Source organism: Pleurodeles waltl, chromosome 3_1 (assembly GCF_031143425.1).
Source record: "Pleurodeles waltl isolate 20211129_DDA chromosome 3_1, aPleWal1.hap1.20221129, whole genome shotgun sequence".
Lineage (NCBI taxonomy): Eukaryota > Metazoa > Chordata > Amphibia > Caudata > Salamandridae > Pleurodeles > Pleurodeles waltl.
Window position 1 is genome coordinate 1,936,658,296 of NC_090440.1, and position 22,509 is coordinate 1,936,680,804.

The 22,509-nt window shown below is 44.2% G+C and overlaps 1 protein-coding gene across 2 annotated transcripts in view; it reads right to left on the bottom strand.

Moving 5' to 3' along the window:
- FLOT2 (flotillin 2) overlaps positions 1-22,509 on the bottom strand; it is a 321,407-nt gene that overhangs the window by 61,870 nt on the left and 237,028 nt on the right. For both annotated transcript variants that reach the window (XM_069226210.1, XM_069226209.1), the window contains exons 6-7: positions 14,099-14,212; positions 12,901-13,020 (exon numbers count right to left, since the gene is read on the bottom strand). In XM_069226210.1, the coding sequence (XP_069082311.1) occupies positions 12,901-13,020; positions 14,099-14,212 (234 nt within the window). The remainder of the gene's footprint in view (positions 1-12,900; positions 13,021-14,098; positions 14,213-22,509) is intronic.

Genomic DNA, 22,509 nt, shown 5'->3' on the forward strand with positions numbered 1-22,509 from the left:
GTATGCTCAGAACCTCTGCATACCACACTCTCCTGGCCTAATGAAGTCATCAGAATGACTTGGGTCAGGTGGTTCTTAATCTTCAGAACTTGGGGCAGGAGAGGCAGTTGTCCTAAGGTGTACAGGAGTATCATGTTCCATTTCAGCTGAGATGAGTTCCGAGGAAGGTGTACAGGAGTCCCTTGTACCATTTCAGCTGGAATGAGTCTCCTAACAAGCGTTCTTGCAGAAAATCGAGAATGCAAAAACTGCATGTTCGACTGTTGTGAAAAAATTTAGCCAGGGCTTCCCCACACTGGTAGAAGACGCCCTTCGCCACCTCAGGATGTAGACCGCACTCAAGATCTGAAAACAACGTATGCTCAGTTTGTCTGCTAAGGCATTCAGGGGCCCCCACCAGGAGGTGGCGATTAGAAAGATGCCCTAGCACTCTAGCCAACTCCACTGATGCAGAGCATCTTGACACAGGACCCAGGACCCACTACATCCTGCTTGTCGCAGTGCCACACGTAAGTGATGTTGTCTGTGAGAACCTGCACCAGCCTCCCCTTGATGGAGGGCAAAAAGGCCTTTGGAGCTAGAAGAATGGCCCATAGCTCCAGTAGGTAGATGTAGAGCTGACCCTCCACTGGAGATCAGAATCCTCTGATTTCCGCAGGCAAGAGTTGCCCCTCCCTTCCAACAAGCAGGGATGCATGCTTCATTGCAGAGTGGGTAAGGGAGAATGACCCACCGCAGGACAAACTGCTCAAGATCTGCAGTGGTGGATGACCAATCTCCTCTGGGTCCCGGATGTTGGCACAACTCAGCCTTAATGCTGGGCCAACTCAAATTTCAAGTTCTATTGCAGAGACTGCATGTGCGAACTGACGTACTAGAGTAGGAGAGCATGCATAGTTAAGAGGCTAAGAGTACTTTGGTGCTATGTCCATTCTCCAAAGAATACAGTTGTGCGTATGGTCGCTACCTTCAATTATTGTTTTCCCCTTGGTAAATCCAGAGTGCTGTTTGAAGTGTATGATCAAGTCTCTATTCCCTTAGTTCCTGTTTCAAATTCACCTTATATTTTGGGGAGGTTGGAGGCTTGCTTGTGACTCTAGAAAACCAAGAATCAAAACTGCTCCTACAGGTAAGTAATCACTTTGTTTTTGCAGAGTGAATCTTTTCTGGATTGACATGCTCTGCATAGATCTTCCAACAGTGTTGCTCACTTGTAGGAGATTGGGGAGAAATTAGTATTTGCAAACATGTGTTTATCCACAAAGTAGTATTTAGTGAACATGTTAACAGAAGACTGCAAAGCCGCCGTGCAACATTGGCAATGAAGGCTAACACCCTTCATTTTTCCTTGTTGAGTGTGTTCTTAGTTTCTCTCTTAAAGCTACCCCTGCTGTCGGCAGCATACATGGATGATAAGTACTAACCATGTTCTGCTAGTTACTGGTGATCCTTTGCTTTCTGCTGGCAAAGAGACACAGAACGGAATTCATCTTTTACTTTGCTTTGTTTCCAGTAAGTAGTACATCAATGCCCTTCTGACATCCAGCGAGAGAAGGGCCCTTGTGCCACAAGACCCTGGTTGCTGGAAAAATGTTGGAAGCTTTACAGCTTGGTTTACATGGAGGTGAGATATTACTTTGGGTAGAAATTGTGGATTTGTCCTCATCACTACTCTATCCTTGTGTATCCTTTTTGCGTAGTAAGAGTTCGCTCACTCTTCGTAAGGTTGCAATGGAGAAGTGAAAGGCCATCTGGAGTGTATATGGGCGCTGGCTCAAAAGGCGGCTGCGTCACTATGAGTACCATATTCAAATTACCTAACAGTGTAGGTGCTGACCTTACATTTGCTAGGCTCTTCACTCCTTCCAGGAACCAAGTGATTATCAGTGTGCAGAAGAAACTCCTTCCTCTAACGCAACTTGAATATGCCACGATGGCTGACAAGTGTACTTTTAGTGAGGTGTAAGAAAGGCCCTCATCTAGAAGCGGTGTGAGGTACCAAACAATGGCAGTGTCCTGTGCCCAGCCATCTTTGTGTCCATTTCTCTTGCACCAGTGAATGAACCTGCTCCATGCCGTGTAACACCTTTGTGTGGTAGGCCTTCTGGCTTCTCTTATGACTTCTATTGATCTTTGTGGTAGTCTCAGATGACCAGACTCCAAGTCTTCCTTAGCAATGCCATTAGGCTAAGAATGGCTGGTTCTGGTTGACATATCTGACCCCCCTTGCATTGTCAACAAGTCACAATGATCTGTAAGACTCAACACTCTGCCCAGTGCCATTTCTGGGTATGCCTAGCCCACTGCAGGGCTATCAGATTTAGTGTTGTATGCTAGCTTGCATCGGTCCAGTACCAGCCGTATTAGTAGGATTAGGTATTATTCCTTTTCCTTGACCAGTCAATCAACAGGACAATCCCAAGCAACGAGTTGTGTGGATATCTGATGTGAAGATTTGGCATTTTGCATTCTCTTTATTTACAAAGAGATAAACTTGTGGGTTGTCCCACAGTTTGATTTTTTTTTTCTTCTATGTACTGTTTTAGTTCTCATTTTGTGAAAAATGCTTTCTTGTTTGCCTTCATATTCTGGATCTCCAGTAGGTGTGATATTGTTAAGGCTACTTTTCTCTGCATGGGATGGTCTACTTACATATCTCCTGTGCTAGTTGAGACAGTGAGTGCTACCTCGTACCTCGTTTGTTGAGGTAAGATATTGTGGTTGTGTTGTCAGTTTTGATCTGGAACAGTTCTATCCCTTACTTGCTTTTGGAAGGTTTTTAGGACTAAAACTTTTTCTTCAGCTCCAACACATGTATGTGCTTTAATGCTTTTTTTTTTAGGTTCCATAAACCCCAGGCATTTCTCTTACAGCATCTGGGACCCATGTGGGATGCCTCTATTGTGATGGTGACAGAGAGTTAGTGGTTTGAAACATCTAACTACAGTGATTTTCTCTATGCTGCACAACCATATATCTGTATTTTCTCTAACAACCATTAGATTCTCCCAACTCCCAGATGACTGACCATGAATCTTGCAAATGTTAACCTGGCGTTGAGTATGGTGGGATGCATAACACCATCACAGCTAGCAGCTTCCCACTGTTAGAAACAGCTACGTTTGCTAATAACAAGTTTGCTCTGTAATTGCCACTTTCCTCTTTCCAACTGGGTAAGCTTTGGACTCCACTTGAATTAGTCTTGTTCTGTGAAAAGTCGTTTGCCTCTTTGGGACTGGAGAAGATTTGTATAGGTTCAGAGAAAACAGTCTGTGGAATGTCTCCATAACTGTCTTAATGCTCTGCTGACACTGTTTAAACAAGCCCACATTTATTAGCCAGTTGTCTAGATGGGTATGCGTGGATCCTTTGTCCTCCCAAGCACACTGCCACTAAAGATTTAGTAATAACCCTTGTTTGAGACTTTATCCAAAAAGGAAGCACTCTCAACTGATAAAGTACCTGGTCCATGTCGAACCTCAGGAACGTTTTGGATCCACTGTTCGACATATTCAGGTAGGTGCTTAATGTCTGTGACAGCAATGTAGTCCCCATTCTGCAGCCGCAGGATGAACTCCTGCAGTGTGACCATTTTGAATTTTTGTGCCTTTATGAACTTGTTTAAGGCCTAGAGATCTAGGTTTAGCCTGAGTGTCTCGTCCAATTTTGGCACCAGGATTTAGACTGAATACACTCCCTGAAGCATTTCTTCCTTTGGAACCTACTTTGCGCATTTGTTTAGAAGGTCTTTGGTGCCGTTATTCTTCTTTACTGCAAGTTCTTTTTCCTTTGGCCTGATGTTTGGAGATTTTTATATTTTCTCTATGCAATATCCTCCTACTGTTGTTGGGAATACAGGCATTTAGTGTGTCCAGTCACTTGGTTGAAGGTCCTTCCCCTCATGAGGTCACAGCTTTTCCTCAAAAGCTTTGCTTTTCATACATTTGGTTTTGCCATTACAACACTGAACTTTGGGAGCTGGTTTGTCACGTGCGGTATAACTGTCTTGCATTCTCCTTCCTGGAGCAAGGACTCTTGTGAATGGTCCTATGCACTTTTCTGGTGTCATTATCTTTTTACATTTTTTTACAGGGATTCATCCACTAGAGTTCCAAAGATTCCCTCACTATTTGAAAGGCATATTGACCACTGCAGCTTGTATTTCTGTCTTGAACTCAGATTCTCTCAGCTCAGCATGTCGCCTTAAGTTGGTTCTTGAGCAAAGCAGTTTTTTTTCCTGTGTCTGCTGCATCTAAGGCAGGCTTCAATCAATCAGTCGGTCGGTCAGTATTTGTTGAACGGGGCTTATCATGCCAAGGGGTAGCCAGGCGATAGGGTGTGACGCTGCATAACTGGTTGCCACTCATCAAAGAGCCAGGCCTTGAGTTTCTTCCTGAAAGGAGGGGGGTGTATATATGAAGCTGTCTTGGTGTGGGGTGTGTGCCTAAGTTACTTACACCTTCAACCAGGTCCAGGTATCCCCTATTAGTGTAATGTAGGTATTGAGCTTTGCCCTCTGTGTGAAACAACAAAATACCAAGAATTAAAAAGAAAGTGGGGGAGGGATGGAGTTCTGTGCTAATGAATTTGGGACATCCTGAGGGCATGTTATTTTGTGCAATGTCTTAGGCTGGAAGGAAAGCCATCAGCATAGCATGTTCCCTGGTATTTTACTTATTTATTTTTACAGCTAAGGCTTGCTGATGAGACGTGGTCTGTTTTAAGTTCTCCCTGTAGAACACAGTTGATGTACCCTTGCAAGAGTAAATTCATCTTCTCATCCATCTGTAACGGTAGAGAAGACAAATTGAAAATGAATCATCGACCATCACGTGTAGCAAGAGCAAGAAGAAAAAATTACTTGACTTCTGTAACGCTCTTTATGGTGGATACTCTAACGGCATATTCCTCACTTTTTGAATATCACCAGGCACAAGACTGGATCCAAATTATCCAAAAAGATTCTTCCCATGGGCCATCAGGTGGCACCTTTGGAATCCCAGTGGCCTTTCTCCGTGGGCCACCCCTGTGTGCTGATGTTAGTAATTTAAAGCTTTTCCATGCAGACAAACATGGATCACCTACGACAGACTGGAGGTTACGACATGCTGAATCTAACCTGAGCTTTTTTTTTTTTCTCAAGAGATACAGGAGCCCACTTCACAAAACAGGGAGGAAGGTTGATGGTGGGGAATCTGTAGTTAGCTTTTCCAACAGAAAGCGCTTTGCTGAAGATAAGTAACTTGTTCTTCTAATCACAGATTCCTCAACATTTCAACTGATACCCAACTAGTACATCCACAAGGACAGGGTGAGGTGGGGGGTGTAAGGTGTCACAGGGAGAACAGGATAATCTAGATTCTGGGGACACACCAAGTCCAGCAAGACCAAGCAGGCACAAAGGCCCTCTCCTGGCTGACAGGACTGTTGAGGCAGTATTGCTTCATTAACATATGCACAAGTAGCAGCCTGGCACATGTCTAGAACAGGAACAACACTTGGCAGGGCAACAGAAGCAGCCTTGGCACAACTGTGGAGTGTGCCTAAAGGCCCAAAAGGAGGCTCCCTCTTGGGAAGAGCATGCATATCTTCGTACGCAGGATGATCAAGCTCAATAGGGTTCATTTCAGTGCCACCTTCTTTTTATTAGCACTGGCAGAGCCCGTGAAAAGCTGGTCATTTACCGGGTACTACTTCTCATCTCATCTTTCTTGGAGGGATAAGGCAGTGAGTAGAAAAAGGGAAAAAAAAAAAAAAGTCAGGGAGGGTGGTGGACTGACTGACCCACATGACATTGCTACAAATATTAGCAGAAAGGATGCCAGAGTCTTCAGTGCCAATTTGACAGGAAATTAAGTGATACATGGGGGGTTGAAACTGGGATAGGCCGAGCCCAAGTTGTCTTGATAGCCCCGGACTGAGATAGGAGTGTGGTTCCCTGATCTCTTATGCCTAAATACTTGCCTTTTGAATTAGCTACCTCTCCTGGAGGACCTCCTGTCTCAGGACATGAAGGTCTTACACAATCTGTACAGCCTCCACCCGTATGTGTGCAGATGAGCAGTTTCGGCGTATCTGCTCAGTGGTGGATGTGAATCTTGAAGACAACTACTCATTGATTAAATATCCCTGCAGGTTAGGTGAAATTTATGACCTTTTGTGGGGTCCCTCAACTTGGTCTGCTACAAGGGTAAGTTGTTGAATGTTTTGTCGTTTTCTCCTTGGCCCACCAGGCTTTGCAATAGGCACAGTTAGAGGTGATTTGACGGCCCTTTTAGCCTTTTTACTTTTTCCTCATCATTCTTCTTTATTTAGGTCACCAGTTGGGATGAGATTTGCAAATAACTGGGTCCAAACTGAGGTGGCATGGTGTGCAAAATAACAATGGATTGGGATGTGGCCCAACTGATTACCAGTGGCTGAGATTAATTCAGGCATTCCATCCATCACTGTTTTGTATACTTACTGTGTGCCTCTAAGTGGTACAAGCATGCCCGGACGTGGGTCCCGTGCACATTGTCAATAGAACCAAGCTGTACCTGACTGATGAGCCCATACCTAGGAAAAATTGGTCCTAAGTTACTTGTTTTTCAGTTCAGGGTGGAGCTGGATTGGCAGTTCTGGCTGGACTATTCCTATTGGAGCAGGGTCAAGACTGACTTGCAAACATCTGGGTCCAAACTGAGGTGACGTGGTGTGCAAAATAAAGATGGATTAGGATGCGGCCTTGAGTGATTAGCAGAGCTAAGATTAATTCAAGCGTTCCATTCCATCACTATTTGGTGTACGTAAAACAGCATGAGAGCAGATGCCCATTTAGATGGGGTCTGTTTAAAATGTTGACTGGTGTCCTGTTTTGGCCAGGAGCTCTAGAGGTTTTGCTTGTAGAAATTAAGGTATAAATGTCAGACTGCTGAAGCACTGGCTTCCCGGACAGGACAAGGAATACTTTGTTGTCATTTCTTCTGTACAGATATTACATAGGTTTCAAACAGCACTGACGGTATAGTATAGTCTGCTGATGCTTTGCTTTCACCACTGCAATTACTTATTAAGAGCTAAAACTTCCTATTACCTCTGTGATTTATTTTGGATTGCATTCCCACCCATTAGTAACTCCGTGTTTTATTTACATTTTGATCTGTCAGGTTTCAAAATCTCAAGAGTCACATGATGAGTGATGTTATATAGTGCCCTCCTGCAGGTTATTTTGATATTGCTAAGTTTTAAGGAACATGTTCTTTGTTTATTATGAGTTTGGGCCCTGCCCCCACAGATTATTAATTGACTTGCCACTACTTAGCACCATAACAAGCAACTGAAATGGTTCTCTATATCAGCTACAGATGATTACCACTGTTGGGCTCTGAAACATAGTCTTTAACTTTACCACAGCCTCCCTATTCGCCCAGAAAGCAGTTAATAAACAAATTAACGTCCAGTCCTATTTTTGAGCTGCCATGGACTTCTAGGAGTTGACCTATGATGCTTTGTTCTCTATAGTTTTCACCCTGTTCTCCAAATTACTTCTAGACTCCTACAGTAATGGACATCCGATAGGTAGTCTTACAGTGCTGCTGTACAAGTATTTGAGGTGGCTAATATTCCTTAAATCTCCTGTTCATAGCTCTGAGCCATGTGTGTTGAAGGACTCATAACTCCTTTTATCTTGAAGGAACAACTATGTGATCTTATAATCAGAGTTGTGATATGGAAATCACTTGCAGGCTAAGACCTTTAAAAAAAGGTTAGAACTGAGATCTACAGTTACAATTTTGACAGTGGATAGATATGGTGTTTATCATTCAATATCTTTAAAATATGCGTTAAGCTTATATTCGACTGATTTCAGAACAGGCTGCAAATTAACAGTGCTTATCAATAACTGTTTTATTGTTTACCAAATCTCTCTTAGGGTAATTTCAACTCCAAAAATAAAGTCGGAGCCTGCAGGTACTAATTGTGATTGCCAATCAACCATTGAACAGATCCATCCCTTTGTGTTAGGTCTAGCTAATTTCACAAGTGTATGAACATTGTTCATTACTAGCTAGTATTCCAAGTCTCCAGAAGGCATATCACTTGGAAATTCTCAGAGAAATGCAACAGGTTTTCACTAGCAATGTTAGTGGTTTTGCATAACCCTACTACATGCCATGAAGGTAAGTCAAATATATTTTTGGCTTTCTTGAGCGCCACTCTTGTAGAGGTGATATTAATGTGTACTTACTTTCCCACTGCCTCATGACCATATGTGCTAGGAAGATTATGAGGAGCTATGAAATGGTGAAGATTCCCACCTGTCTCCATCCAGTTTGCTCTCCTCCCTAGGATTAGCCATCAGTCGCTAACCACAAGTTTTCAATGCCTTGACCCTTTAAATATGATATTCTTCTGCAAGCCTGTCACTATTTGAGATTGACTAATTTGGCCCAGGGACTTAAATTTGGTTCCTATTTTAAGGTGAACTGGGTATTTAGGCAGTGAAATCTTGACCGCTGAGATCTCAATACAATGCATGATTTGCCCATGCACTGCCTTTTCCACACATGTATTATAAGGTAGGTGAAACAAACATACATACACACATGATACATACATATACACATACATACACATTTATATGTGCATCTAAATACACACACATACATACATGTACTTACATTTTTTGGGGGGTGCTCCCAACCCCCTTTTTCACAAATTTACTCCAAGCCACCGTTTACCACTAACCCCTTAAGCACTAAAAAAATACCCCTTATCACCAAACTCTATAATTACCCTTGACATCCTTTACTACTATCCACCCTAGAATTACTCTTACAACCAGCCACCATAAAACTGCGCTTACCACCTTTTACCACTAGCTACGGGCAAACCCTAAAATTACCCTTACCACTACAAACCCCTAAACCTTATGTATGTATATACGCCCTAACATACTTATCATGCATGGAAAAGGCATATAAATATACCTGTGTGAAAGGCTGTCTGATAAAAGCACTGCGTGGTAAAGGCCGCAGTTTAAAGTGTGTTGACTGCTTTCCTAACTGTTGATATCATCTGCTTCTCTAGCAGTGATATCAAACACCATTGTTTAATGTTGTGGTAGTGGTCTGCCCATGTGACTTATAATGCTTCACTGTGATCAGGCCTTTGAAACCAGCAGAAATTGTGCCACTATCTTTAAACTGGTAGAAGGTTATTCACAGTCTTATCCTTAACGGGGCCAACAGGATGTCATGCCGTCCTTTCAATCTATACACATATTGCGGGTCTAATTTCAGAGTCTGAAATGCCCTCATTGGGTCCTGTGTTTGTTCCAGGAAATGATTTGTCTTCTTTGAAAAACTTTCCAGGTGTACAGATTAGGGAAACAGAATTTAAACGATGCTCTCATTTGAGCCAAAAGTGGGGAGCATTTTCTCAATAATGGTTGCACATGTTTTCAGTTTGTGAGCTTTTATTGTTTAAGCTAACAGGAATGGTTTTCGAATGAAGTGACATTTGACTTCTTCATTTGGGTCAAATGCTAACTGACATACTATATTCCTTATGTCTGGACTATGAATTACAAGCTCCTGAGGACTCTGGTATAGAAAAGAGTTTACTGTTAGAGTGCTGAGGTCTGATAGGGTTTATGAATTCCTCATTGCTAGTTCATGAGTTACGAGCTGAAGGAATACTTGAAACAACTGTATTTTGAACTGATCTGTTTGTAAATCAGATGACATGTTCCTGCTTGCTTTTAGAACTGGATAACATTTCCAGCACTTGCAGTTTTTAATGCTTCCATGTCCTTCCTTGTTTGGTTGCAAGTAAAAATTGGCTGCTTAGGTTTGGCAGCTCCTTCATGAATTTCTTTTTGGGACCTTTGTATGTGCCCAATTTCTTCAGCTTTCCAAGTCTGAGCATTTACTTTTTGATGTAGTAGGGTACAAATCCTTCTGGATCCTTCATTGCAGGCTTCACTGCAGTCTAAACTGGTTGGATCTGGCAGAGAAATGGGCACAATAGGTTCTATGTATTGCTTCTCTTTTGGAATTAACAAAAAGCTAATGCAATATCGTCTTACTGTGTTACTAAACTAGTTGGAAGACGTCTAATCCTTTCTAGGACATCTTCCATCCTCAATAAGGCAAAGTTGTGTTTTAGCATGTTGTTGTTCAATTGAGGCAAATCGAAAGGTATCTTGTTGGACTATATGTGTGATTCCTGGATGGTTTCTATCTTTTTTAATACGATAAATTGCTTGTTTGCTTTTCCCTTTGAACACCAATGTGTTTGAAATAACAGATGGCATCAGCGATTATGCTTATGGCCAGTAAAACTGGGTAGGCCTGTGGAGAATCATTCACATCCTCTGTCGAGGTAGAGCTGTGGTCAGGTTGATGTATTCTAGAATTACAGGTGATTGATGGACTCCTTGCAGGGTAGTGGTAGGGGTCCTTCTTCAATACCATATTCTGCAAGCATTTGATAGACCCTAAGCTTCTCATCTGGGAGCAAATGTTTGGCCTCTAAGAACACCATGAAAACATTCTGTAGTATTTACTCCTCTATGTAGACTGAATTGCAGCCTAAGTATCCAGTTTTAAAGTAGGCCTTGGAGTTGTTCCCATGTGACTCATGATCTATTGGAGATTTGCTATATTTGATAAATGTGCTGGTGTGGTAGCTGAAGGCTAAAAACATTTGAATATGTTTGGTAGGTAGAAAAACTTATTATTTTCACAACAGTAAGTTTTCTTTCTTTGTGGGACCAGGTCAACGTTTTTTGGGATAACTTAATTAGCGGATAGAAAAAAGACAACTCTCAACACTTAAGCCCAGTTCTGTTTCAGTAAGAAAGTGCTTCTAGCCTCGACATAAGCTAGAAGTTGGTTCTAGCACCAGTAGTCGAATGCCCCCATCATGATGCTTCCTAAGTGCTGTTCGGTAATTTAAAGGAAACTTTGTGTAAGAGTTTGCTAAGAATAGGGTCGCTGTACACATATGTTTCTTTCCAATACAAGTTAGATATTTTAGCTAATGTGAGGTAAATCATGTTAAATTAAGTGACATTTCAGCTAGGATAATATTTTGAGAGTTGGTAAAGGCTTAATGTGAGGCATGTCCTTTTCCTTGCATGTTTTTCCTCACCTATTAGTCTCATTTGCAGGCTTCAATGGGCACCAGAAGAGTTTGATGGGCGATGTGGACTATGGGATTAAAAGCAAGTGAATTTCAGTTGCTCTTCTGCGTATGCTGTGTTGGCAGTTCACCAATGTGGAGTTTTCTACGGATCGGTACTTTGATTTGAAAAAAGCACAGAGGAGCCAACCGCCTACCAGGGCTCTATCAGTGGTTACTGTCAACCCCGGAAAAGACTGGCTGCCACAGCATGAACAGAGACAGCCATCAGCTGCTTTTGGCTGAAAAACACACTGGGATCGTTGGACCTCAACCACTTTCAGTAAACCCCACCCCGCAACAGGTATTCAGATTGGCCCTTACCCCCAACATAAACCAGTTGCCCAGAGTTTCAGAGGAAGAACAGAGGTGAGAAAAACCATAAGCATCCAAGAGCAGCAACAAGCACTGGTTGGGGTACGCCACACAGGCACAAGCAAGACCCAGACACAAGCCCATTCTCCAGTTCGGAGATTTTTCTAGTAGCTTAATCTGATTACGGTGTTTAAATAAGATTTTCATTCTAACCTCAAAAAGTGCAGAAACCAATTGGACAAGCACGTAAGGTAGATGGCAAGACTGACTGGTCCCAAAAATGAGGAATGTTTCCTGCCCAGGAGAAAATATCATGTTGGAGCTTGTCAGCATCTCTGGTCATCATTTTAGTAGAGGAAGTGAGGCCATCTTGTACAGAGAATGCAAGGAACCATTAAAGGTGAGAGAAGAGCATGTGCACTGTGGCACTTCTGAGGAAGGGAATCCCTATAAGGCTTGTGTGAAACTATGACCTTCCAGGAGTCTGACTTCTAGGGAATCCTCACCCTGCAAAATGACTTTCAATAACAATGTCTGGGCTTAGAAAGATGTTCTGTGGTGCTCAGAATCAGTTACAAGAGGTCAGTGAGTTAGTCCAAGAGCAAAACCAATGTAAAGATAGCCCATCTTTAGGTTTTTAGGTTTTGGAAGACAGTGTGATCAACCTGAGCATTTGAAGTCTTTTTGTCTTCTGTGGGGTCTCAACATTGAGCGTGCTTCACTGATGAAGCATTTAATGTGTGCCTTGACACTAAAATCCTCAACAGTAAGTGATCCCTCAATAAAAAGCATGTCTTCAGTGAACTCATTGATGACAAGCGTTGACCACCTTATCAGTGGTGGTACACGGTGGGCTTCAAGTCAAACAGAAAGATGTCAACTAGCACCACCAAAATATATGTGTGATATCTCTTGCCCTTTCGGTGGGTTCAGATGCCATGAAATATCACTGAGAAAGAGCATCTTCAAAGCTGGCCCTAAGCTACACTTTCTATATCAGTATTATTTTACTAAATTTAAAATCTACTATGACACCCGACAATCTATGTAAAGTGAATAGTTCTGTTTAAGCTGTTGAGAGGTGAGCTGATGATGAATTTTAGGACGGATTGGAAAGACACTAACGTTTGCTAAAGTGCATCAACAGGAAATGTTGAGAGAGCAGGCCATAACTGTTAAGTGTGTTGTGACTAGTGAGTGAATGTACGTAATGACTGGTGAGCTTGCGTGTTATTTGTGAGTGCACTAGTAAGTTACTGAATGTGCATTCTAAATTCCATAGCAACAAACTTTCCTGCTTAATTTAACACATGTAATCAACACAACACGCCACGATTTCTGGGAATTTTCAGAAAGCTACATCTGCCAACCCTTAACAAGTGGTCATCTGACTCTCTGTAGAACAGGGGCAATTACCTTTGTGTTCACTTCCTGGCTGAAAGCTGCTTTCTGAAGTTCAAAGGCTCTCTTGGAATCAGCCATTTTAGTGTCAGCAAGGTATTTCACATCTAGCATTTCCTTCTTGCACTCTGCCTCCTAAAAGGATAAAATCAGGGGGAGGCTGAGTACAGAGCATGTTTCATAACGCGCACACAGTACAATCCTTCCATTTCAGACATGCATGAAACCCACTTGGGAGGGGCGCAGGACTTTGGGGGGTTAATTAGTAAAACTGTGATGAAAACATAAGACATTTAGGGGGTCATTCTAACTTCGACGGGCGGCGGAGGCCGCCCGCCGAAGTTCCCCCACCAAAAGACCGCGGAGGGTATTTTGGGATTTGCCCTGGCCTGGCGGGCGGCCGCCAAAATGCCGCCCGCCAGCCCAGGGCAAATCAACCTTCCCACGAAGACGCCGGCTCAGAATTGAGCCGGCGTAGTCGGAAGGTGCGACGGGTGCTGTTGCACCCGTCGCGTATTTTAGTGTCTGCATAGCAGACACTGAAATACTGAGTGGGGCCCTCTTACGGGGGCCCCTGCAGTGCCCATGCCATTGGCATGGGCACTGCAGTGGCCCCCAGGGGCCCCGCGCACCCCCTACCGCCATCCTGTTCCTGGCGGGAGACCCGCCAGGAATAGGATGGCGGTAGGGGGTGTGAGAATCCCCATGGCGGCGGAGTGGAGGATTCTCCCGAGCAGCGGAAAGTTGGCGGGAGACCGCCGACTTTTCGTTTCTGACCGCGGCTGAACCGCCGCGGTCAGAATGCTCGAGGGAGCACCGTCAGCCTGTTGGCGGTGCTCCCGTGGTCGGTGACCCTGGCGGTCACCGACCGCCAGGGTCAGAATGACCCCCTTAGTCTTAGGTGGATGCAGCTTACTTCATTTTTATCAACTTACACTAAACCTCAGCACCAAAACATACTTCTCATTCGTCATTTTACACTAACTACTTTTGTAGGACTAAATTGTACTAAGTACAGGTATTAACAATGAAACGATGCAAAATTAATTTAGCATTTACTAAAATTACAGTACTTTAATTTCCATTGATGCTATAAAGACATACACAGTGTCAAAGCCAGGCAACTAAAGTTAGCTATTAGATATTATTATGTGACATCTTAACGTAACATATCCTCTCAGGAGTATTTGATCGAGTGGTGGGTAGAACTTACCCGGATGCCAGCATCTCTCTCTGCTTCAGCCACACCAATGTCTGCATCTCTCTGCACAACAGCAGTCTGGGTTTTACCCAAAGAACTCAAATACTCCACTTTATCATAAACATCCTAAAACAAAAATAGAGTTATTTATATCACTGAGGATCAACTCTGCTCCCACAATAGTACACAAAAATAGAAGGGTTCAGAATAGGTTAATCTAAACAAGGACTTTCCATGCACCTGGTGAAACTCTCAAAGGAACAAATATGCAAAGCTAAAGGTTTTACTTTTTGAATGCTATTTCACATAACTAGCAATTGCTTTCTGTATGTGCTATTTCAAAGTAAGGAATAGCATGCACAGAGTCCAAGGGTTCCCCTTAGAGGTAAAATGGTGGTAAAAATAGATAATACTAATGCTCTATTTTGTGGTAGTGTGGTCGAGCAGTAGGCTTATCCAAGGAGTAGTGTTAAGCATTTGTTGTACATACACATAGACAATAAATGAGGTACACACACTCAGAGACAAATCCAGCCAATAGGTTTTGTTATAGAAAAATATCTTTTCTTAGTTTATTTTAAGAACCACAGGTTCAAATTTAACATGTAATATCTTGTTTGAAAGGTATTGCAGGTAAGTACATTAGGAACTTTGAATCATTTCAATTGCATGTATACTTTTCAAGTTATTGACAAATAGCTATTTCAAAAGTGGACACTTAGTGCAATTTTCACAGTTCCTGGGGGAGGTAAGTTTTTGTTAGTTTTACCAGGTAAGTAAGACACTTACAGGGTTCAGTTCTTGGTCCAAGGTAGCCCACCGTTGGGGGTTCAGAGCAACCCCAAAGTCACCACACCAGCAGCTCAGGGCCGGTCAGGTGCAGAGTTCAAAGTGGTGCCCAAAACGCATAGGCTAGAATGGAGAGAAGGGGGTGTCCCGGTTCCGGTCTGCTTGCAGGTAAGTACCCGCGTCTTCGGAGGGCAGACCAGGGGGGTTTTGTAGGGACCCGGGGGGACACAAGCCCACACAGAAATTTCACCCTCAGCAGCGCGGGGGCGGCCGGGTGCAGTGTAGAAACAAGCGTCGGGTTCGCAATGTTAGTCTATGAGAGATCAACGGATCTCTTCAGCGCTGCAGGCAGGCAAGGGGGGGCTTCCTCGGGGAAACCTCCACTTGGGCAAGGGAGAGGGACTCCTGGGGGTCACTTCTCCAGTGAAAGTCCGGTCCTTCAGGTCCTGGGGGCTGCGGGTGCAGGGTCTTTTCCAGGCGTCGGGACTTAGGTTTCAGAGAGTCGCGGTCAGGGGAAGCCTCGGGATTCCCTCTGCAGGCGGCGCTGTGGGGGCTCAGGGGGGACAGGTTTTGGTACTCACAGTCGGAGAGTGGTCCGGGGGTCCTCCCTGAGGTGTTGGTTCTCCACCAGCCGAGTCGGGGTCGCCGGGTGCAGTGTTGCAAGTCTCACGCTTCTTGCGGGGAGATTGCAGGGTCTTTAAAGCTGCTCCTCGAAACAAAGTTGCAGTCTTTTTGGAGCAGGTCCGCTGTCCTCGGGAGTTTCTTGTCTTTTTCGAAGTAGGGCAGTCCTCAGAGGATTCAGAGGTCGCTGGTCCCTTGGAAGGCGTCGCTGGAGCAGAGTTCTTTGGAAGGCAGGAGACAGGCCGGTGAGTTTCTGGAGCCAAGGCAGTTGTCGTCTTCTGGTCTTCCTCTGCAGGGGTTTTCAGCTAGGCAGTCCTTCTTCTTGTAGTTGGCAGGAATCTAATTTTCTAGGGTTCAGGGTAGCCCTTAAATACTAAATTTAAGGGCGTGTTTAGGTCTGGGGGGTTAGTAGCCAATGGCTACTAGCCCTGAGGGTGGGTACACCCTCTTTGTGCCTCCTCCCGAGGGGAGGGGGTCACAATCCTAACCCTATTGGGGGAATCCTCCATCTGCAAGATGGAGGATTTCTAAAAGTTAGAGTCACCTCAGCTCAGGACACCTTAGGGGCTGTCCTGACTGGCCAGTGACTCCTCCTTGTTGCTTTCTTTGTTCCCTCCAGCCTTGCCGCCAAAAGTGGGGGCCGTGGCCGGAGGGGGCGGGCAACTCCACTAAGCTGGAGTGCCCTGCTGGGCTGTGACAAAGGGGTGAGCCTTTGAGGCTCACCGCCAGGTGTCACAGTTCCTGCCTGGGGGAGGTGTTAGCATCTCCACCCAGTGCAGGCTTTGTTACTGGCCTCAGAGTGACAAAGGCACTCTCCCCATGGGGCCAGCAACATGTCTCTAGTGTGGCAGGCTGCTGGAACTAGTCAGCCTACACAGACAGTCGGTTAAGTTTCAGGGGGCACCTCTAAGGTGCCCTCTGGGGTGTATTTTGCAATAAAATGTACACTGGCATCAGTGTGCATTTATTGTGCTGAGAAGTTTGATACCAAACTTCCCAGTTTTCAGTGTAGCCATTATGGTGCTGTGGAGTTCGTGTTTGACAGACTCCCAGACCATATACTCTTATGGCTACCCTGCACTTACAATGTCTAAGGTTTTGTTTAGACACTGTAGGGGTACCATGCTCATGCACTGGTACCCTCACCTATGGTATGTGCACCCTGCCTTAGGGCTGTAAGGCCTGCTAGAGGGGTGTCTTACCTATACTGCATAGGCAGTGAGAGGCTGGCATGGCACCCTGAGGGGAGTGCCATGTCGACTTACTCGTTTTGTCCTCACTAGCACACACAAGCTGGCAAGCAGTGTGTCTGTGCTGAGTGAGAGGTCTCCAGGGTGGCATAAGACATGCTGCAGCCCTTGGAGACCTTCCTTGGCATCAGGGCCCTTGGTACTAGAAGTACCAGTTACAAGGGACTTATCTGGATGCCAGGGTCTGCCAATTGTGGATACAAAAGTACAGGTTAGGGAAAGAACACTGGTGCTGGGGCCTGGTTAGCAGGCCTCAGCACACTTTCAATTGTAAACATAGCATCAGCAAAGGCAAAAAGTCAGGGGGCAACCATGCCAAGGAGGCATTTCCTTACACATCCTAAAACAAAAATAGAGTTATTTATATCACTGAGGATCAACTCTGCTCCCACAATAGTACACAAAAATAGAAGGGTTCAGAATAGGTTAATCTAAACAAGGACTTTCCATGCACCTGGTGAAACTCTCAAAGGAACAAATATGCAAAGCTAAAGGTTTTACTTTTTGAATGCTATTTCACATAACTAGCAATTGCTTTCTAGCCAGCCCTGATCTGTTAATTACTGTCCATGAAACTGGCACGTACCTTCATCTGTGGATTTGCAAATGTTCTCAAGGCTGTTAACATGGTCATATACATCCTTTCTCTTAGTATTTCAATAATGCAATGGCAAGAAATGCTAAAGGGAACGGAACAGAATATCTTGCTCATCTCCTGCATTTCTTCCTTATAAAGTGCAGCCATTGACTCACAAATTATGAATATTGCCCATTTATCCACCGCTTTTGTTTACTAGTCTCTCAAGTCATTAACTCTTAACCCCTTGTATCAGTAAAATGCTTCCTTCTTTCATATCCACAATCGGTGGTATCAACCTTACTGCCCAATTCCTGTGCAGTGCTAAGTCGGCAACATACACCCCATTCCCACCCCCAAAGCAACAAACAGGTGCATTTGTGTGCCTTTCAAAGTGCTTCTGACCTACAGCAGTGGCTGCACAGGTCTACGGAAAGAACTACCTCCCAGAACACTTTTGCTGAAAGGCAAACTGTTGCTTAGTGGTGTGCCAAAGCATTAACTTGTGTGAGGGGGCAGGGGAAGCTCGATGTAAAGGGCATCTTGGTGTAATTTTATCCCCCAAAGACATTTTCATACCGGATGACCACTTACCCGTTAATGCCTTCAGCCAATTAGGGAAGACAAGCACCTGATTTGTGCCAGTATTAAGAGGGATGTATGAGAGTATTAGGAAGCACTGTGACATAAAACACCGCCTATATCACTGGTGACTTGGAAGTTTTACTAAAAAAAAATATAGTATAACATGAGAATAACCAGAGTTCTGCACTAAGAGAATCAAACTGAGGTCTCAGGAATCCTCAGTCCTCATCTACAGCATAAGCAATCCTTTCCTCTTGCATAATTAAAGCAAAGAACATGGAAGCATGTTAAGGCGAGTGATGCATAATAAGAAGTCTTCAAGATTTACAATGATCTGCTTGGTAACCTCTTCAGATCATATTCTGAAATGTTGACCAAGGCAACCTCCTAGCCGACTAATTCTCTTCATGTCATGTTTTGAGTGATGTCACAAGCTGCTGTCATTGAGCTGAGAACGACTGACAGCCTATTAGTAGTAGCAATCAGGCCAACATGAATATCAAGAAAGGTGAATGAGGAAGGCAACAATAATAAACTGGGGCTATAGTGGACTCATGAAAGAAAGTCTGGCTTAGGGATTGAGAAGAGCACTTACAAGACTTCTAACCGCTTCCCTTCTCAGATTATTATCACAGATTTCGGTAAAATCATTGCACTCACATAATAGAAACAGAAAAGTCTTACAGAAATGAGCAAATGCACAGGAAAATATCACAACTTCTCATGAGTACTTAACTGCAGATTTAATTTCCACTTTTCATCTTTCATTGCATGGGAAGAAGTTATTCAAAGCGAAGCACAATCTTATACCTGAGGCCATTATAAAAAGCAAGGGGATGCTGCCCACAGCTTATCAACATCAGGAGAGTAATCATTTAACTTAACCTTAAGTTTCAAGAGAAAGTGAAATTGCATTTAAACAAATTTTACATAATTAGAAATACCTTCCCCCATAGCTGTATTCCCCCACATCTATGTTACCAAAGATAATATGCTATTACACCCAAGCCTTACACTATTTATATTCTTTACATAAAAGTTGCATAGCCACAAAACTGAGGATTTAAAAGTTGATACACCCTTACTGATCTCCTTAAATTTTTATGTAGGAGTACTAGCTCATCCAATAAAATGTTTGGGGAAGAGTACAGATTAAAAAAAAGTCAACCCTGTCAATTCTCTCGAAATGGATCGAAAACGACCATTACACAAGCATAATTATCAGTCAGAATGAATCTAGTTAGCACACCAGTGCGGCACCATATCAAGAGCAACTTTGCTGTGGGTTATGTGGTTGTGGGTCATTGTAACAGTAAACAACTGAAGTTAATTGCGTTGTATGGCGAGTGAGTCAAGGATTATGGTAGCCCCAGAATAGGGTTCAACAGAGTAAATGTTATTTAAACCGTAAGCACACATGCTCTGCATATTCCTGCCATCCAGTGTTGGGCACAGACGTTTGCATTTCTTGGAAGAAGCTGTTTGAGTCACACCATAGTATGACTCCTCCCTTAGTTGGCAATGGGCATGGGCGATGACTCCATGTTCGATTCTTTTTCACACATGGCTACGACTAGTATGAAGTAGTGAGTATGGTCCACGTATATTGCAAAACTAAGAAAAAGAAGATTTTTGATCATAGCCACATGCTTCCATGAAAGAGAGTGGGCACATGTGAATCCACAGCACTACATGCTAGGAACAGATACTTACAGGGTAAGCAACATTTTCCCGAAGCAGCATGTGCTGCTGTGGACAGACTGCAAAGTATAAGAGGTGGCTAGTATGTGGATGATGCAGATGTCTGAAATAAGTTACTTAGAACCGTATGACCAAACATATCCGAGTGTCTGACTAGGATACCGTCACAATACTGTTTCATGAATGTGTAGTGCTGGCCATGTATCTGCTCTACATATGTCTGCTAGGGGAATATTTCCCAGGAAGGCCATTGCAGCAGCCTTTTTCCACGTAGGCTTCACCCTGCGTGTGACAGGGAGGATTTTATATATTTTATCATATACTTTGGATTTGGCAAATTGGTTACACTTAACGTCCCACCTAGCAATGCCTGCTTTAGATACAGGGTGGCGCTTCTGAGATTTTACTTAGTGCCAAACAGCTGGCCTGCTTTGCACAAAGGCTTGGTTTTGCTGATGTAATACACTGAGAGTGCGTTTAACTGCTGTGGTGTGGTGAGCTTTCTCTGCAATCGAGTCTGGTTGGAGAAAGAAGACCAGGGCTCTCTATTGCTTGGTTAAGGTGAAAAGGGGAAACCACCTTAAGGAGGAACTTAGTGTGCTCTCCGAGTATTACCCTGTCCTTGTGAACCTGAATGAAGGGTTCCTGTAGTATGAGGGCTTGCAACTAATTAAAAAAGTTAATGCAATGAGGAAGGTCGCTTTCCAAGAAAGGACAAGGTAGTGATGGCTCACAAGAGGGATCCATAAGTCTTGTGAGGTCTACGTTAAGATTCTAGAGTGGGGAAGGGGGAGCCTGGAAGCAATGACCCTTTTGATACCTTTAATGAAGGTTTTACCTACAAGAGGGAGGAATGTTCTGTGTTTTGCATGTAAAGCTCTAGGGCTGCTAGGTGGAGCCCTATCAAGGTGTAGGTTAAGCCTGACGTTTGGATATAGAGGAAGTAGCAGATGAAATCTTGACTGCAGACTTTAGGGGGTACAAGTGCTTGGGAATGGAGTAATGGACAGATCCTTTCCACTTTGCTACACAGCAGGCACACATGAATTGCAGGATTATTGTTTTCTGCAGGAAGCTTGCTCTTTAAATAGTATACCAAAAAGAGGTCTGGTGTGTAAAGAGTCCAGGTATCCCCTTAGAAGCAGACAGGGTTTTCTTTAAAAAACCCAAGTATTCTATTTATGGTAGGGTGGTCGAGCAGCTTAGGCTAATTAATAAAGACATCCACACCAATTTAGAAAAATAACGCTTTTATATATATTTATAACACCAAGAACTTTGCTATTGGGTAAGTACTTTTTAAGTTAGTTTTGAAGAGTACAGCAAATACACTTGCACTGACTTTAATTCAGCAATGTTATCATATAGGGAAAAAAGCACATAATGCATACAGTACTTGGCAATGACTTACAGGACTGTTGTTCTGGAGTTAGGTTAAGTATGGGGCAAGGTCCAAGATAGCACCAACAGGTCACCTCGGTCAAATCTGGGGTATCTGGGTGCAGAGGACCTTTTTAGCGTCAGGTGCCCTAATGTTATCCTATGGGAAAGAAACATACTGCATACGGGTACTTGGCAACAACTTCCAGGACTGTTCTTCTGGAGCTAAGAAAAGTATGGGGCAAGGTCCCAGGCAGCACAAACGGCTCATATCAGGAGGCATTTGGACATTCAGGTGCAGAGGTGCTTTACAGTGTCAGGTGTCCTATTCACTTTAATGGGCAACAGTCCTGGGGAAAAGAGGCTGCAAGTGATGAGGTGAGCAGTCTGGCTGAACCCAAAGGGGGGTCTCGGGTCTCAAAGGACTTGTGCACAAAGGACCACCGTCGGTACACAGCAACTCAGGCTAGAGGGCGCATGTGCAGTGGAGCTTTGTCTGGTAGGGTCGCATCGTGAAAACTCCTTGCAGTTTTTGGTTCCTGCATAGAAGACGCTGCAGGCAGTGACTGGAGGACCAACCTGGCCAAATCCAAGGTGGGGTTCAGCTCGGGAGGGTCTCAGGACCTCGTTGGCACTGTTGGCCCACTTCAACTCCGCCTGGGGGGCTAGGGTGAAGTGATGCTTTTTGGTGTCAGGTTTTCAATGGCCTGGGGCTCTCAAGGTTCCTTCTTGTGTGCCTGCAAAGTGCAGGGGAGTAGCTCTGGTGCTCCGCAGGAGATGATGGTGGCTCGTGAAAGTGCTGGCAGTCCTCCCAGACATTTGGAGGCAGAGCAGCAGCCTGTCAACTTTGGCACAATTGATGAGGACAGCAGGTAGGCCGGCAGGGTTGGGGACCAAGTCAGTTGCTGCTCCTCAGTTTTTGTTGTTTTCAAATGCCCTCTTTCTTATTTATGTCTGTAGAATCTGAGTTCCTGGTGTCAGGGGGGCACCTAAATTCTGAATTTAGGGGCTTTAAAGAAAGTGAAGCATCGTAGTCAAAGGGCTACTTCCCATTGGGGTCATTATACCCCCTATATGACTGCTTCCTGTGAGAAGGGGGTATAACCCTGTCCCAGAGTGCCCAATTCAACCAAATACACGATGGTGGAATTCCTATTTTTGTGTTCACTTCAGGTAGCCCACCCAAGAGGTGTGACTAGCCTGGGAGTGTAACACCTATCTAATTTCCTGTCTGTTCTGGTGCAAAGTGGCTCTCTGGGCAGGGGGAGGCCGGGGTCGCGTATCAAAGGAGACATTAGCCATTCTGCTGGAGGAGGTGTTAACACCTCTTGCCAGAGCAAGAATTGTTCTTGACCTCTAAGAGCAGATCTCTCACCTCCTAGAGGGGTAAAAAGCACACACCCGTGGTGGCAGGCTGGGCTACACCAGTCAGCCAGCACACTAGAAACCGGTAGATTTTCAGGCGGTACCTCTAAGGTACCCTTTGGGTGAATATATTAAATCTGTCACTAGAATCAGTG